Consider the following 18,293-nt stretch of genomic DNA (forward strand, 5'->3'; position numbering starts at 1 on the left):
CACAATGTGTTCTTTTTAACCAAATATCTCTCAGAGGGGCGTGGGGAGTGGCTCCTTATTTCCATCTAAAGTAACAGACAGAGAATCAGCACTTTTGAAACAGGGCTGAAACAGAGGGGATTATGGGATGCTACAATGATCTGTTTGGTATGTGGAGCCAAACACTTCAGAGACATGTTTGTATATATCTGAGACATATCATATATTGATGAAAAACAGTATAATAGGGGACCTTTAAATAAATATGCCTGCCTAGCCTAAAAGTGATGTACACTAGGATGGTGGGTTCCATAAAGTGCATTGAGGCTGATTTTGAAGTTTCCTCTAATCATAGGATGATGTGTTTTTTTACACACGAGACCATTAAGTTTAGTTTTCTAAGGCTTGCTGCAAATTGTACTTCCAGTCACCAGTAGGGGGCATTCTAGACTGTCTAGGCTTGGCTGGCACATAAACAAAACAAGATGTGTGTTTAGTCCTAACTCGTTTCAGATGTTCTGCAGAGCCATAACCTCACAATCTCTGTGGTTCCGACAATTCCTTTCTTCAAGATCAAATTGTGTTGAAATAAAAAAACCTTATAAATGCAGTATATTCGATGTATCTATGTGAAAGAGAGTTAAGAAACTCATGCCTATGCTAAAAGACAGACAGAAACACACACAGGACAAAGCAAACAGGGGCATGTGTGGGGGCCCAGCATGGTTGCTTGGATACAAGACTTCACAACTATCTCGCATGCAAACAGCAGTACAGGTTCAAACACTGTCTTCAAAGAAACAGTGAACTATGTCCTATCCAACCATCTTCCGACTAAAATTAACCTAAAAAAAGGAGGAAAACAAATCTCAGCCAAGTTGAGCACCTACCAAACATAACATTAATGACAGTTTATTATGTTTTCAGCTAATACCATTTCCACACAGAAATCCAGAATGCCTTGTGAAATCTGCTCTCAGTGAAGTTTCCAACACATTTACTGCAAACTATACAAAGTTTTACCAATTTTTGGAAAGAAGACAAGCAGTGACAGGTAAGATAAGAGCGTCTTCATCTCTCTAATATACTGTAGGTTGCTCCTATCTCATATCTGGACTGTCATTGCTGATATCTCATGCCACACTGTTGCAAAAGTTGAACTGTTGCACATCAACTAGAATGCTCATTATGATGCAGATTGAAATGACTTGGGATAAGTAGTGCTGCACCGACACTAACAGCCTTATTTAAAAAAATAAACTGTTGAAAATGAATGCTTGCATTTTCTCTATGGAAAAAGATCAGCAGATAATAAAGAGGCACTTCTATCAATGTTTGTTTTGCAAAATCAAACAGAACGAAGAAAAAAAGAAAAAAAGAAGAAGAAGGAAAGGCCAAGCATGACGGAGGAAATGCAGAGCACTGGAAGGGAGAGTCATATGTTAATGTGGCAAGAAGGCAGCCTGCAACATGCTGAGAAGAGGGAGCCGCAGCATGGCTGTGCAGCGACGACAGATTGGGAATACCAATGACACGACTTCTGGGAGTCTGGAAGCAGAAGTCACACCGCAGCAAGGTTCAGCTGTTTCATGAGCTCCATAGAGACAAAGCAAGAAGAAGGGTCTATATATCATGGAGAACATCTAAAGGAGGTGGGTAATACAGTAGCAGAATGAGGAGCTCACTTTGTTTATATCTTCAGGATTGGTAAGAACCATCACACATTTCTTTAGCGTGTTTTTGTTCAGAAATTGTAAATAGTTTCTTGGCCATATAGCTTTTACTCAATATCTAATTGTATATATCACTAATAATTCAAATCCAAATGTCCAAATATGACTAGATTGCAATTAGTGATTTTTTTATTTTATATTTCTTACATTTCACATTTTCAAGGTTTAGCTGCATGATCTCCATAGAGACAAAGAGAGAAGAAGGGTCTATATATCATGGAGAACCTCTAAAAGAGGTGGGTAATACAGTAGCAGAATGATGAGGTCACTTGTTTTATATCTTCAGGATCGATAAGGACAATCACAATTTTCTTTTTTTAAATATCATGGCAATATAGCTTTTTCTCAATATTAAATTGTATATATCGATAATAATTCAAAGTGATTTATTATTTTTTTTTTACATTTCACATTTTCATCAATCACAATCTAAGTCAGTCTGATCTTTGAGAGGTTAATACTCAATGTTTTGTTCAGTAACTGTGTTTGAGCGCTGTACAAGCTGTGAGATGCTTCTGTGTGTTGATGTTACAACGTCCCAATGTTTCTTTTCTGACGGTGCACAGTGATACTTTAACCAAGCCCCTTGATTGCAGTCATTCCTACATTCTTTCAAGAGTTTAGATCATTTGAGAAAACACACAGACAAACACACAGTCTTGTCTTCAGCTGACATTAGGTGACCCCACCTCAAAAACGAGGCCAGCCATGTTTGTTTTTCACCTCCTTGTGTAAACACAGTCGACAAAACTACCAGACTTGCTCTCCACCAATCAGAGTATCTGTGGTCCTTTGAAAGCTCTCTGCATGAAAACACCTCTGAATAACGATGTGTCGAACTGTTTGCCTTAAATGTAATATTTAAAGGAAGCAGAGGAGACAAGAGTAGTATAAAAGATGAAGGGCACAGGAGTATTAGGATTATAAACTACTCACTATTGAGTTACTCAATTGGATAATTAGCATAATGGGAACTTTTTTATAATTACATTCGATTTTGTTGGATTATTTCTTAATCACAAAGGTCCCTACAGAACATTACGACACACTGCTGTCCCAATGGCCAAGTCCCTGCAGTGGAAAGTGCTGGCATTGACTTGCACAAGTACTGTCAGCTGTTCCATCTTAGGACTGATTCATGAGGAAAATGTAACAGCAGGATTTTAAGTACATTTTCTCTTGGCAAGAACCTGTTGGCTTTTCTGCACGATGACTCAGACACTTCTAGGAAATAGACAGTACTGTAAGAAAGAGTGCAGAATCAGTTGCATTGGCCAGTGATTATCAATTGGCAACCCTTCAGGCTTCATCAAAAACCCCAGAAATAATCTTGATCCAAGCCCAACTCTGCCTTCCTTGGAATTAGGGAGTCAACAGTAAAAGACAGGATATCCTTTTGTTAGAATGACAGACTTTACTGAATGGGAAATCAAGCAGTAACATGGAAATGATGAAGAGGGGAAACTCTCTGCAGATCTGCATGCAGCACATAACACACTGCATTCATCAATCATTTGAAGACTTACTGAATTAAATAACTTGGAGTGGACAAACTTACATTTCACTAATGTATTGACCAATATGGTTAACTCAAAAGATGTGTAGGAGAAGGATGTTCTCTACCAGTTAGCAGTGATTCATTTCTGACACAGTCTGTCTACAGTGAGCACCCAAAAATAGCCTTGAAATGAATAAGGCGATCTAGTTAGATGCAAAAGTGAGCAGAGTGAAAAGAGGCAAGGGGGAAACATACAGTATGTACCTGCAGTTTTGCTCTGTAGGATACTATACACAATGTGTTGTCCCACCCTATTAAGGCTGTGTTCCAGACAACTTAAAACAAAAAAATGAACAACCTTGTACTAAAAAAGGTAAAATGAAACACCACTTAAAGTCAGATTTCCTATTTGTGAACACTCAGAATATCCATTTACTGTAAACCCAACTTTTGAATTAGTTTTACATACAACATACAAAATACTGAAAGAGCACTTTGTAAATGGTAAACTATCAACCAAAAAGCATAGTTAGGTATACTCTATTAACCTGTATCTGATTCAAATAATACACACTTTCATATAATAAAACCTTTTCTTTATGTTCATCAATGTTAAAACAGAGTTAGTAAACATATGAAAGTTATTCTATCTGCACAAAATGTTATATGGGAAAAAGGTTGAAAATGCTATACATATTTGACAAAATGTGGAGGATGCACTGCTGAAAATTCAATTGTGTGTACATGTGTGTCTGGCTAAAGAAACATCAATTTGTTTGTCATGTTTTTTGTTTACATTTAGCGGGTACAGCTGGAATGTGTTGAGGACAGAAGTTTGACATTTCAACTGAACTCAGACCTCCGAGTTGTCAGGGGACACAGCATACAGTACGCTTCATACATTTCCCTAAATGCTTTTTAACAACCCTGAGAGAAAAGGCATTTAAGTATAACATTTTAAGTTTATCCAGATAGGAAAATGTATCCCTTTAGACACATGTTGAATGCAATCTATTATCAGAGCAGTTAGATGAAAGCTGCGGTTGTATTGCAGATCATTCTGATATACTCTCTATGGATTTCTACCTGCGAGTTTGCAGACACTAAAAGTTATAATTAAAGTTTTGGATAGACATGTTTACTCCAATGTAACTGCACGATTAATACATATTTATGATGTAGTACTTTCTACATTTCAGTTTTTATTTAGTCATAGTTATATATCAAAAGTAGCCGTAAAATAGCCTCCAAAAGTGTGAGGTAGATCGTTGCTATAGCTGCATCAGCCAGAAGCTGGTAACAGTGTTTAGAGTGCATTTGTGTCTTTGACTGTTAAAGGCTGCTACTCCTCCAGAAGGCTCAAAAGTTAAATCTAGCTTCCCTAACCACCTACATCTAAATCTATCTGAGCACCAATCTGACCTCCACACACCTACACTGCTCCTACATATGAAGCACATCGACACCTACAGCAGCATTAGTACGGAAAACACATTTGGACATTGAGGCAAGAAGAAAAATCCAATAAAAAGGTTGAAGCCGAGCAAAGTGAGCGGAAGAGCAGAGGACTTATCAAACAAGCCTTTTCTCCAGAACTTGGTGAGTCAACGAGGGATCGAAACGGAAATGTCATTATTACCACTGTCTCTCACACTCCCAAAGGACCTGCATGCGGCAAAGGTTTGTGCACACTTGAACACCTACACACATCTGAGGTTAACTATGAATACAAAAATGGACTTCAATTACAGAAATGCCCTGTCCCAAGTGTACTCTGAATATTTGCACCGATTCAATGAACAATAGGGTTTCAGAAACAAACAGGAGGGAGGCTTTCTCAGCACCAAACGGACACAGAGGGCTGTGTTTTCAGCTGGAGAGAGAGGCGGAGGACAAGGTCAACGGGCTACGTCTAACGTTCAGACACAGAACTTGTTTTGTCTCCTTAGCACTGCCATTCATGCTCACTGACAAAAACACACACTCACATGTTATCTAGAAACTGCACAAACAACCTTTCTGTTTCATTGTGACTCGTTATTTAATTCAGCCATCTTGAGTGTTTTTGCCAGAAAGTTTGTTTGTCTGTCTCTCTTGGCGGTTAGAGTTCATGCGTGGGTCCATGTATGGGTTTAAAGGACAGCTGCCTCCCTTGGCAGTTATGTCACTTCCTGTTTAACATTTTATCTCTGGCCATTGGTGAATCACAAAAAAGAAATTGGAGTATCTTCACTCCAAGTTGAGTGTGTGTGCACTCTGGGATGATTGAGGGATTCTTGAAATGATTTTGCACTCAATCCAGCTTCCCTCTTGACCCAAAGGCACCATGTTTCATTGAGTATTTCAGATATTCAGTCTTTATCTGGCTTCTGGGATACAAGACAATCATATTACAAACACTCAATAAAACCGCATGTGACCAGAATGCAGCCACTTTTAACATCATCTCAAAAACATTATTATATAAATTCTGTTTTAAAGCAATCTCATTGGCTGCATGTCCGTTTGATATTTCAATTTAAAATGTTGTTCTTGACTTTTAAAGTCCTGCTTTTATAGCACTGAGCTATAGCTGAGCTTCTAACTCCCACTACACTCTGAGAATGACCTGTTAACTGTTACACACTTGCTCTCCTGCTTTCTTTTATGTTCTTGTTTGCGAAGCACTTTGTTATGGTTGTTTTGAAATCCCCTTTATAAATGAAGACACAATATTTAGAGCATATATTGTATTAAACCTTGTTTCATTTCAATCACAGTGAGATCATTCTTAATGTATGTTGTTGTGACTGATTAGGGAAACAATGGGGATTTGGTTCAGGGGGTTGGATGTTTTTTAAGAATATGTGCTTTTGATTCTGACAAAATATTTTAAAACTTTATTTGTTTCAAGTAATCTGAGACCAGTATGAGTGTAAAGACAACAACTTCATCTTTGTTTCAGAGCAAGTACTGGAAACAGTGTTAGGCAAGTTACATAGAAATTGTGATAAAAAAACAACGTTTTGTTTCACTTTTAAAAAATAGAAGAAGTTATTATTAATTACGTAATATCTGGGTTCAACAGTCGTGCAACAAATGTGTTTATTCAAGGGCTTTTCTTTTTAAGGATCAGCATAAACTATTACCACAAAAGATTCTTCCCCATAAACAGAAGTGATTTAAACCAAGAAAATAAATTAAGACAGAATTAGTACATCTCTCACGTCAGCAGTAAATGATTAAACTCAAGAGTAGAGTTAGTAAAATATCACTGCCATCCGCTGCACCCTGGTCTTTGCAAACTCTTCACCAGCCGAATACAAATTGTGTTTGGCAAGCTGTCTGCACAGCGTCTACAGCAGCTAATGTAATCTATGATACAATCTGGCCTGAGTGGGTTGGTAGTGCTGGTGCAGCAGTTTTATGCACACGCCTACATACACACACACAAGCAAAGAAACACATGCAAATGATAACATGGCTGTTTGTCAATCAGGTATGCTATGTGCCACACAGGGCCAAGAGCCAGAATGATTGCAGGTGATACTGGTGGTTTCCTGTCCCTGGTATACATATACACTTTTATGTGTATATGAGTGCCCATGCATCCATTTTCGCACACACTGTAAAGTACATCATTATCATGATTTGACAGCAGTGTGCAGAAGTTCACACTTCAATAAAAAATGAAATCAATTTTGGACTGTTTCTTTAGAAAATACAGCCAACAATGGTGTGAAGAGGGTCATTGTTAATATTTCCATCTTATTCAGCAGGATATTATGAGTTGCTGAATTTATTCAGAGCACATGAGACTGAATATGAAAGACGAGATGGAGGGAGGAACAGAACAATGGAGCTGCTTTTGATATTATTTCCCGGTCATCGGTATAAATGTAATCATGTCTTGTTGTGCTTTATGTCGCTTTATGTAATATTTTGCCTTAAAATTCAGTTATCTTGTTTTATTCCTATAATAGGGAACTTTTGTTTGCCTCCAAATGTTATAATACAGCCCAAGCCTTTTAATTTGTATACAAGTCGAATGTATAAACGGAATAAACTATATTTACTGTGCATATAGGACATGTTTTTAAACAGATTATTTGCCTTTGAGAAAGAAATAGGTTACACCAGATGGAGAGGGGGAATAGATGGTCTCATCCTAAAATCGTGAATAACTATTTGTGCATTATTTGACCAACTCAATATGGCTCGGGTATGTTTGAACTGCTGTCACTGTTTAGGTATTTCAACACTGTGCCGTAAAACATTGTAGGGGCTTCATATTTAATATTGAACTATTGTAAGACCTAGATATGACAGTATTTACAGCAACTCAAGGAAAAGCCTTATCAGGAAAAGTAAACTAGTTTGTGAACATTTGCTTTTGAATAGATAAGAATAGCAAATATCAATATGATAGTCATCACCAATCATGGTGTCTGTGTTGCACCACCTCCCTGTTACAGTACACTGTGTTCTTTGTGCGGATAAATTGATAAGTGAATAAGTCAGTAATGTTCATTGTCAGGGTCTTGTAAAGCACTGACCCCTGTCAGCCAGCACGTTGAATAAGAATGATTCAGCTCCTTGCCGTCACAGATGTGCTAATGCACCATAACAGCCAGGGGATTTATAGTATGCCTCCAAACAAAAAGCCAAACTGGGCTTCTATGCAAAAAACACGCTCCTCTCATGTTCTAATTCACTCATAAGACCATAACATGAAAATTGTTTGGGCAATGTTCAGTGAGCACACTTCATTTTCAATTACTTTTGTAAAAACGTTATATGGACTGTATAGCACCTTTAATGCATGTAGCTCAGTGTTTTACAATTAAAAACTAAATAAAAACAAGTAACATAATAAAATACTGAAAACATATAGATATATAAGTGTGAGATATACACTAGGTAATTTAAACTAGGTAAAACCAAAGTTTTAAAGGGCATAAAAGGCAATGCACATAAATAAGTGGCGCTAGAAAAAAGGTTGGTTAAAGAGTTTTAAGTGGTATATAACCTTTCCAAAAGAGCTAGCCTCTCTAATATATCTTGGTAGACTGTAACAGTTTGCGAGCACTGATGAAAAAAGCTAAATCTCCAGTTTTTATTGAAAGAATTAAGTATTAGCCATTGCTATGTCATTTAATACCACTGTGTTTTGCACAGAGACATTAATCCACTGCTATATGCACATACATTGGTGCACCACCATTGCTTCCTTACAGTATAAACTAGTCCAACCAGTCACTTTTCATAACAGAGCGGCTCCAGTGATGCAGCGTCCCCGAGCAGAAAGCAGGGTTAAAGGACCACAGATCTCAGAAGGCCTCTTTGCATATTTAAAACTGACAGCACTGTGGTCCGACAGACCACACACACACACACAGTTCACTTCTGTGCTGCTTTAAGCCATGGACTCAGAACATCACAGCATGTACATTTGGCCGATTATGCATGAAAAAGTCTCTATATTTTTAAACCAATGAGCCATTGAACTGTCAAATTCAATGACTATATTTTTTCATTGGTATAATAAAGCCTACAGCTTGTGTCATAAATTGTTTTTGAGGAATTAACAGATAAATTAAATAATCAATACAATGATTAATGAACATTAGGAGGAGAATATAGTGGTAAAATATGTGGTTGTGTCACAGAGACATGAATGTCAAACGTTATTAACAAATGACTGTAGGATGATTTAATTTAAATATTGTGGCACCTTGACAACCCAGATGACATTTTCTGTAGGTTTGTGTTACAGAGACATGAATCTTTATTAAAAAAAACATTAATTTGAAGACAAGACATGACATGTGTCTTCTACTTAAGCCAAACTCTTTTTTTTTGGCTGTTTAGACAATATTAACAAATTGCTGTAATGGTACGTCCACACGGTTCCGTTGCGTGCTTCAACGGAGATGCTTCCCATTCACTTTGAATGGGGTGACGTCAAGCTTTGCCGAACTGCATTGTGGTTCCGTCGCTTTGAATCCGTTGCTCGCTTCGAAACTTGACAAAAGTTCCACTTTTCAAGCGTCAACGGAAGCGGCAGCCAATCAAATCATATGCCAGTACAAACGCTAGCCAATCAAACCGCGTGCTTGTGTGTCGGGGCGGGAGATTCATGTGATTGGTTGTTGGTCGCGCGCCAGACACGCCCACCGGCAAGCTTCAACGCGACGGAACCGTGTGGACGATACGTAAGACGATTTCTAAAGGAGGTGAAAAGTCTCTGAAATATTACACTACTATTGATTATAATCATTAAGTAAATGCTATTTATAGTAGCTCATTACATCCTGTTCGGGCTCTTTAGGCAAAGGACAGGTGTGTCTTTGAAACCTGGAGGCTGTTGTAATTAAAACGTCTGGCATGGATCATGTAGAATAGCTTATGAATAATAGTTGAGACGGATAATTTTAAAGCCACAACCCCACTCACAAAAAGAGTGCTCAGATCCTGGCTTTGTGTAGTGAGACATAAATTAATATATCAAACGCTTGATTTGCTTTGCAGAGACAATTCAGTTACATTGGCTACTCAAGCCAACATAAAGCAAGTCGTGACTGTTTAAAAATGGTAACAACAGGAAGCCCACGCAGCGGACCACCCACCACTGCAGATACAGATTTGGATCAGGATTGCCTTCCAAGTGTCGTAACTGTGAATCTTTTCTTAAAGGAGAATGTTTAGCCTGAGCTGCTCTATAATGAAGATATGTGCAACAAAAGGGAATTTCCTTTGCAGCATACTAATAGCTGATAGTCACAAGGCCAGCCATGCAGTTGAAGTTGGATTTGCTGCACCACAAACAGGGTGAAGGCAGAGTTAATGGAGATCAAGGATCGACTCAGATGTAATGGCAGCAGGGGATAGGGTGTGAATGTGTGTGTGCAATTAGAGAGTCAAGTTTTTCAACAAAAAAGAGCAAAGGGTTGAATTTGGACCACATTCACCCTCATCCTTGCCTACCTGACACACTCTAACACACAAGAACATATACACACAACAACCAATCCAGGTACAACACCCTGCATTTTACAACCAGACTGAGTGTATGGTGGTTGTGAAGCCTACCTGTGACCTGCAGCTTGTCGTCAGTGACCTCACACTTGAGGAACAGACGGCCCCTCCTTTCGGTGTGATCGGTTCCACACATGCTGGGCACGTTCATCACACACTGATTATGGACATTCATATCACAGGCTGGAGGGACAGAGAAGAGGAGACAAATAAACATTACTGAATAAATCTTAATATACATAAATATTACCGTTATGGACAAACAAAACCAAACTGATATATATATATATATTTATATATATAATAATGTTATGCACTTGAATGATGATTCACAATGTAAATATCTGTATTGAATCAAACATAATATCAAACATCTCGCAATAGTTTTATTGAACATATTTGTTTTTGTATGTGTTTGATATTTGTATTTTCTATTCGATATTCATCTTCTTGACTTTTGCAGTACTAAGCTTGTTTGTTTTTTGCATTTCCTTGTATATGTTTAAAATATATACCAAAAAGGAAGGCAATATCTTGTAAATGAAAATCCTATCAGCAAACCCTATATTATGATTCTGATAAAAGCTATGTCTGCCACCCTATGGCTTGATGTAAAAATGCATTAAGCTGCTTAAAAAAAGAAAATCCTCCAGATTTGCTTTACCTGCAGTATATAAAGACATATTTAAATGTCATTCCATGTATCATACATGTTTGGCACAATATTAAAGGTTGTTATTTTTTCTTGCAAAGCTGTGAGAAAAAAGAGATAACAGGGTTATCGTTGGGATTTAGCCCTGTGATGTCAGGCCGTTATGGTATATGTGTCGGCTGAACCAGGTAAATGAATACTATATTTCTAAAAAGGGTATGCTTCTACATTATTCTCTATAAGAACTATGTATTGTGCGTGTATCACTGTAACAGTCCTGTGGCTCACCAGTGCTTAAAAATACTACAGTGCGATCTTATTGTGGTGTGATTAAGGGTGCAATTCATCTGCCAAAAGAATTTGCCGCTCCACATCTCTATTTATGTACACCCTGGAGCCATCATTAGGCATCACCATAGACTGTGTAACTGGTGGTCTGTAGCAGGTGGAGGATGATGTATGTAGGAGCTCGTAAGGCATTCAGACTAATCTACTAAAACCAGATTAAAAAGGGAAGGAAAGTGAGGAAGGGATATTAATAAAGGCTTGGCAAAGCTACTATTAACAGGCCTATTCAGGGTGCAGGGACATAGCTGCAGACTGGAAATAGACAAAGTGAGATTTTAATGAGAGAAAGTCAAGAAGGAGGGGAAACACAAAGGACCATTATCTTCACTGAAGAGGAACAATATGCTTTTTTCACTGATGATGAGTGGCTCCAACAACAGAACATAATCTGTAGAGCCACTTACAGTATAGTAAACCATTACTTTTCGATATATGCTATGCCTCATTGACCCTAAACAGAACAGTGCTGGTTTAATTTTCCTTCGGAAGCGTTCAAGTGTCAACTTAGGCCCTCCAGTACTTGAAACACAGAATACAAATGATGAGCTATCACTAATAAAAGCTGTATAGAAAAAATGCTGGATTTTAAACCAGGTAAGGTAAAACATAAAGTACTCACAGTCACACTTCATGCCCTGGTGGATGAGGCCGTAGAGCAGGGAGCCACAGTGGTCACAGAAGGTGGGGCTCCCATAGGTGTGGATCTTGAACTTGTGCTTCGTTCTGGGATCCTGGAAGAATATAAAGACAAAAAAGAGCCATAAAAAGCCTGAAGTGATGACATGGTTGAAGAAGTAAAGCAATTACCCATCAGTTAGTTACAGCTCCAACAGCTCATGCTATTTATTTACGTTAATTACAGGCTATGGAAGTCCTGAGAGGCAAATTCTAAGGTCTGATCTAAATGGTTTCCTCTCTGGTGTTAATATCTTAAAGAGACAATATGTAGGATTCGGCGGTATCTACAACTGCGGTTGCTGACAGACTCAATAACCTTCTGCGTAGCCCTCCCTTTACAAGACTGCAATAACAAGCCAGCGAGTGCAAAGCAACGGTAGCACATTGGTGTCTTTCTGGACCTTCAGCTCACTCCTTGGCCATCCTTACCAGAATGCTACTTCAGTAGTTATGCAATTCAGGTGGCAGATGGCCATGATTGCAACAGTTTTAAAAGGATGTCTCACTGCAGTGGCCTTCAACACAAAAGGCTTTCTAGAGCAAGAGTTCTCTTTGTCCGTCCTCCACTGCTGAAGAAACATGGCAGACTTTGTGAGGGAGATAGGAAGAGCTGATTCTAAAGTAATGGAAACACACATGTATTTGTTAAGGTGAACATACACCAATGAAAGCAAAGGTAAGGGTAGTGCATTTCATTTTCTTTCTCAAGCCCTTAATCTTTTAATTACCCACAAATGTCTAACTAATTACACAGCTACTCAAATCAAAGTTCAAATCAACCTGCTGCTTCAAAGGCTATCATTGTGCGTCACGAAAAAGTCTTTCAGCTGAAAATTCATTAATGATGCCAACTGACCGCAATTACAACTTCTCGTCTTTTTTTGAAAAGTGTTAGTCATTCATGAGTTACAATGTAACCATTGTGTTGGTGTCTCATTGATCACATGAGAATGGAGTTGTTTTAACTAAATGGGCATTCAATTCAAGAGCACCAACAAATGAAATTAATTTCATTAATCAATTACATGATTCATCTCATTTACTCAAAATAAATCTATGACGTATTCCACATTACCCGGACAATTATATTCTGAAATATGATCAGTTATTTCCCCACTGCAAAGACATTGCTTTTTAATTTTCACAACTCCATAGCAACTGTCAAAAACTGCATTATACTATATAATAATGTGTGTGCTGGACAAATAATAAAGTGCCACCTGCCTCATGTATGGTTTTCCTTTTGGCCATCCAGTAAATGTTTTTTGCACTTATGTGTAAATCTAGTCATCAAAGTCATTGGAGCTTTTCATTCATCATTGGCTTCTATGTTATTGCGGTTCATTGCCCCAGGCTCTCTTTAAGCCCTGTGATAGTCATTGTAAAAGAAACATTAGAGTTTATTGCACAGAGCTCTGAACAAGTGTGCGTAACTGGGTACTAAAGTGGCTGTTTGCACAAAGCTGAATAATGTCTTTGTAAGGACAATACACCTTTTCTTGACTCCTGCTATGTAACACTGTTTACATGCAGGATAAAAGTCCAGTGCTCCATAATTGGTTTTATTTTCTGTTGTTCTGACAAGATATCTATTTGCATGTTTACGTAATAAGCAGAGCAAAACGTATCACCTCCTGTAATCTACCACCAAATAAAATGCCTTCAAAAATATGTGAGAATAGTTATTGGCGAGGATGGTTCATATTTTATCACCAATTCTCCAAAAGTGTTAAGTGTGTTTTGATGGTGGTTACATGAGCATTTTAAAAGATGTAAAATAGGCTAAAACCTCTTATTGTAGATTTTTACTGCCACACAAATCAGACATCACATATAATTCTTTAACCTTTGAGTCACTTTATTTTTAAATTCGTTTTTAGTTAGATCATTTAAGTCCTGTTGTTAACTTGTTGTTGCTGATCTGAAAAATGATATGATCAAAGACAACCTTGTTCAGTCTCATTTGATTTTGTGATCTGTGGCACACCTTCTTTCTGGTACTTTTACTGACGCTTACAATCACACACTAACCAAACAACCTATCTCTTCTGTTTGCACTTGTTATTCCAGGGAATTTGCATGGGCGGCTTCCTTTTCTAGTTTGAAGCAAATGCAGAGCCCTTCTTTTTATCAGGTACTCATCACCATTGGCTGGGGCTTCATCCATCATACATTTAGACAATATGGGATCCAATGTGAAAAAAAGAGTAACATTTCCATACAACCAGGCAGAGATGAAGGATAAACACGTGTTATGAGAAGTGAAATATTCAACTCCCCAGCAGAAAGTGCTTTGGTTGGTGAGATAAGACATTTATTGAATTTGCAATTCAATAGCGTCTGTGCCTTAAGTAAATATCTCTGGGTTCGAAGACAAACATCTTTTTATGTGATCTGTAGAGCAAACAGAACCAGTTATTGCCTGTTTTATTATGTATTCTAATGCAAACATACAGCATGATACATGTGTATACCTGAAGTATGGTGAATGGGACTGTAATTCAATTGAAGTTCCTCTTGAAGGTAAGCGTCACAACACAGATCGATGACAGTGCCCCTGCAGCATTTACAGTATTTTAAAATATACACTGTGAAGTAAGGCCCCTGACGTGCATTCATTCATCTCGTGAACTCAACCTGCGGCTTATGAAGCACTCTCCTCTGAAAATATCATATATCTCAGTGAGGACTGACAGTATTACACTATGTGGCGCCACAATAATCAATGTTGCTGTTTGCCATTCCAGTCAGCTTGACACTGGTCTGTAGTCTTATGCAACAGAGCAGTCTACAGAGGCTTTAAAACTTTATAGGACAAAGGGAAAGGCTTCCTTTGTTTGTCTTTCAGCCATCCACACATGTATATGAAGGCCTGAACTGAAACAGAGCTGAACAAATTACAGTTACCACAAACACACTGTTGGACACTAGGGAAATAAACGCAGCTTGCAGTGGCCTCTACCTAAAATTCAAAAAAGAGAGAAGATGACTTGACTAAAATGCAGAAAATCTCTGCCCTGATTAAGTAATCACTGAATCATCACACTTCATTAACAACAACACCAACCATCTGTGGAAATGTTCATTTAGTGCTTAAGGACACTGAAAGCATCCTTTTTATGCCTAGGAAGATATCAGACATTTTTAAATTAGCAACACTTTATTTCAAATCACATATATTAATGTTTATCCTGATACTAACGTTTAATAGCAGGACTTAAAGTATTTTATTCAAAGAAATCAAGTTTAACATTTCAAAAACTCAATCTCCCAATAAGCATGTCTCCGCCTTTAGGTCTTCATTTCATTTCAAACCTTTATTTATCCAGGTTGTATCCCATTGAGATCATTGATCTCTTTTTCAAGGGAGACCTGCTCAAGTAGGTTCCACATGAAACATTAAAAACATAAACAGAACAACAAAAAGGACATCATACAGCATCATTACAGGGATTACAATTTACATAACTATCCACATGAACAGGTACCAACAGCTTCCGATTGAGTAGCATCCAACCGAGCTTTAAAAACATTTAGTGGCACCAGATTGCTCAGTTTCCATTTCAATTGCAGACTATTCCAGGACAGTGGAGCTGCGCATCTAAATGCTATCTTCCCTAGGACAGTCCTAGCAGTTGGCACATTTAATAAAACCACAGCATGCGATCTCAGGCAGTAGCCACTTACAATTCGCCGTGAGATCAGGGAGCAGATGTAGGATGGAAGTTTCCCTAACATGGCTTTGTATATCAAAATGTACCAGTGACTGAGCCTCCGTACAGTTAGCGAAGGCAAACCTGCCCTTGCATACAGGGTACAGTGATGGGTTAATGCTTTACAGTTTGTCACAAATCTCAGTGCACTGTGATACGCAGCATCTAACTTGACCAGGCAATTGGCAGGTGCATTCATATAAATCAAATCACCATAGTCCAGCACAAGTAAAAAGGTCACAGAGACTAGCCTTTTCCTGGCCTCGAGCGAGAAACAGGACTTGTTCCTGTAGAAGAAACCTGGCCTAACCCTCAGTTTTTTAAGCAGGTTTTTGACATGACGTTTCAAACGCTACTACTAACGCTTCTGCATTAGTAGTAAGATGCTGATGGTCGGCTTATCTAAGATATCCATCATCTTAAGAGCATTTAACTCCTCCCTCACAACGCACAGTAAGCATAAATAATACAGCTGAGGCAATCTGCTGAACAAATAATCACATTCAAACCAGTCAGGTATGCAGTATGATTACTGACTTGAATGAATTAAACTGGGGGGTTAAACAGAGCCTGTATTCTGGATCTAGTTTTGACAGCAGGTCTGAACAAAACAATTGATAACCCCTGTTCAGAATACAAATAAGTTCCAAATAATACGTTCACTTGTATTCAGTTGAAAGTGTCAGCTACAATGCCCAAAATATTTTTGACATTTTGGCAAATCATGAAGAGAGCATATTACATAATCACATACAGTGCACATTTTCCAATTAGCAGCCCAGACCACACAGTGCACAGGCCAGCAGTCAGTGTGTCAGAGAGAGACAGACAAGACATGGAGAGATAGGCAGACAGTAGAGAGAGGCTGCACCAGCTGCACTTACTCATGTCCTCCCACACACAGCTGATCCTGAAGGATTATCCTTTTGCCCTCCACCCCCTTTGCTTTGTTCCCTCTCATCTACATGAATGAGCGATGGCGAATAAGAGCCATATTCAGCTGCACATGGATCATGGATTTTTATAAACTGTCACATCAGCTTTTGATGGGTGGAACATGGCTTAAATGTTGAGAGATTACATCAAATAGTTACAACAAAAAGACATAATGATAACAGGCCGACTGAGGTGATAGTGTTGAATCAGCAAAAATCTCCTTAAGCTTTGAGAGCTGCTCGACTTGCTGTGTGGATCTAAAAAGTGGTGAACCACCGCAATAGACTGTGACAACTGACACTTGCCCTTCTGATTTCGTCGAAATGATAGCTTTTGTGTAAAAAGTGAGAGTGTGTCGCCTCAAGTTTAGTTCTTGTTTGTGCAGTGTCAGTCATTATTTGTAGTTATGATACAAATATACATTTATTTTTAAATTGCAGGATTAACTCTGTCAAAATGTAGCAAAACAACTGCCTTCAAATTGCTTTTTATTCTGACCAACACTCAAACGGATCTAATTATCTACAACCATGGCAGCACTTCTGTAAAATATTAATTAGCATAACAATAAGAAAATAATTATACAGTCAGCATGTAAACGTGGTTACAATAATAATGCTATCTTGTGGATGCTAATGTTTAACAGGGACTGACAAAACATGACATTTAAAATCACCTTTGAGAAACTTGGATGGAAATGTTTTCACTTTTTTATAAACCTAACAATGAATTGGTAATAAAATAATTGTAGACAGGCCTAATGCAAACATTTGGTTATTTGCACTAAACACAAAGTGCAGCTGAAACCGATTGTTGTTGTTTTCCAGATATTCGTCACAAGTGGACACATTTTAGGTCAAGCAAATCAAATAGACTAGTTACAAATCTCATACTAAATATGGTATGTTTATTATATAAATTACTCAAATAAGTAATCATATAAAGACAACTAACAGAATTATGTTTTGTCAGCTTTGACTGATTTTAAAGGTGCCAATTACAGATTCATTAGGGCCAGTGTAATGTGCAGAAAATGGAACCTGTAAATGAATGTACCTGACTACACATCACTGAGCACACCATGTTGTCCAATAGCACATCCTCTCTGAAAGCTGTGGGTTGGCACGGTTTACCCCTGTGGCTTATATCGCCTATTACAGCCTAATTGGGACTTAATGGGAAATTCAAGACAGACTGGGTGGCGCTGCTCTACCAGAACAGCAGGGGACGCCGAGTGTTTCGCCAAAAGCAATAATAATGTCAGTCACTAGGCTAAATGCAAGAAGGCAAACAAAGCCAGTGGGTGCTACATGTTGACTGGATGATGCGTTGCCCTTTGGCTACAGATATTAGAAGAGCCAATAGGATTGCCCTGATGTCACGCACACAGAGAGGGAGCGATGTTGCGTCATGCGGTGCAATAGAGTAGATAACCATCTATATTTTTCTGTTTTCATGTGGCTCTTTATAGCCAATCCATTATATCTAATCCAGCAAACAATTAATAGTTCGTGCTGACATGAGTGCATCAGTTTGCAGTGTATCCATTAAAGAGAAGGGTGGTGTCAACTGGATTGAGGTTATCTGTGTTAGCTACTGTATCTAATTTTACATTCATACTGATGAAAACAATTAACACTGATGAATTTGATAAGGATAATAAGAAGGAAGCAGACTTAGATATGTTGCCTACATTTGCAACAGTAGAACACATTTCTCAAACACAACTAAGATTACTC

The 18,293-nt window shown here is 38.2% G+C and overlaps 1 protein-coding gene across 1 annotated transcript in view; it reads right to left on the reverse strand.

Annotated features, from left to right (window-relative positions):
- Positions 1-18,293, reverse strand: part of prkcaa (protein kinase C, alpha, a) — a 143,523-nt gene that overhangs the window by 53,325 nt on the left and 71,905 nt on the right. Inside the window, exons 4-5 of the mRNA XM_034120385.1 lie at positions 11,847-11,958; positions 10,282-10,410 (exon numbers count right to left, since the gene is read on the reverse strand). Of these exons, the coding sequence (XP_033976276.1) occupies positions 10,282-10,410; positions 11,847-11,958 (241 nt within the window). The remainder of the gene's footprint in view (positions 1-10,281; positions 10,411-11,846; positions 11,959-18,293) is intronic.

The sequence above is a fragment of the Trematomus bernacchii genome, unplaced genomic scaffold (assembly GCF_902827165.1).
Source record: "Trematomus bernacchii unplaced genomic scaffold, fTreBer1.1, whole genome shotgun sequence".
In the NCBI taxonomy this organism is placed as follows: Eukaryota; Metazoa; Chordata; class Actinopteri; order Perciformes; family Nototheniidae; genus Trematomus; species Trematomus bernacchii.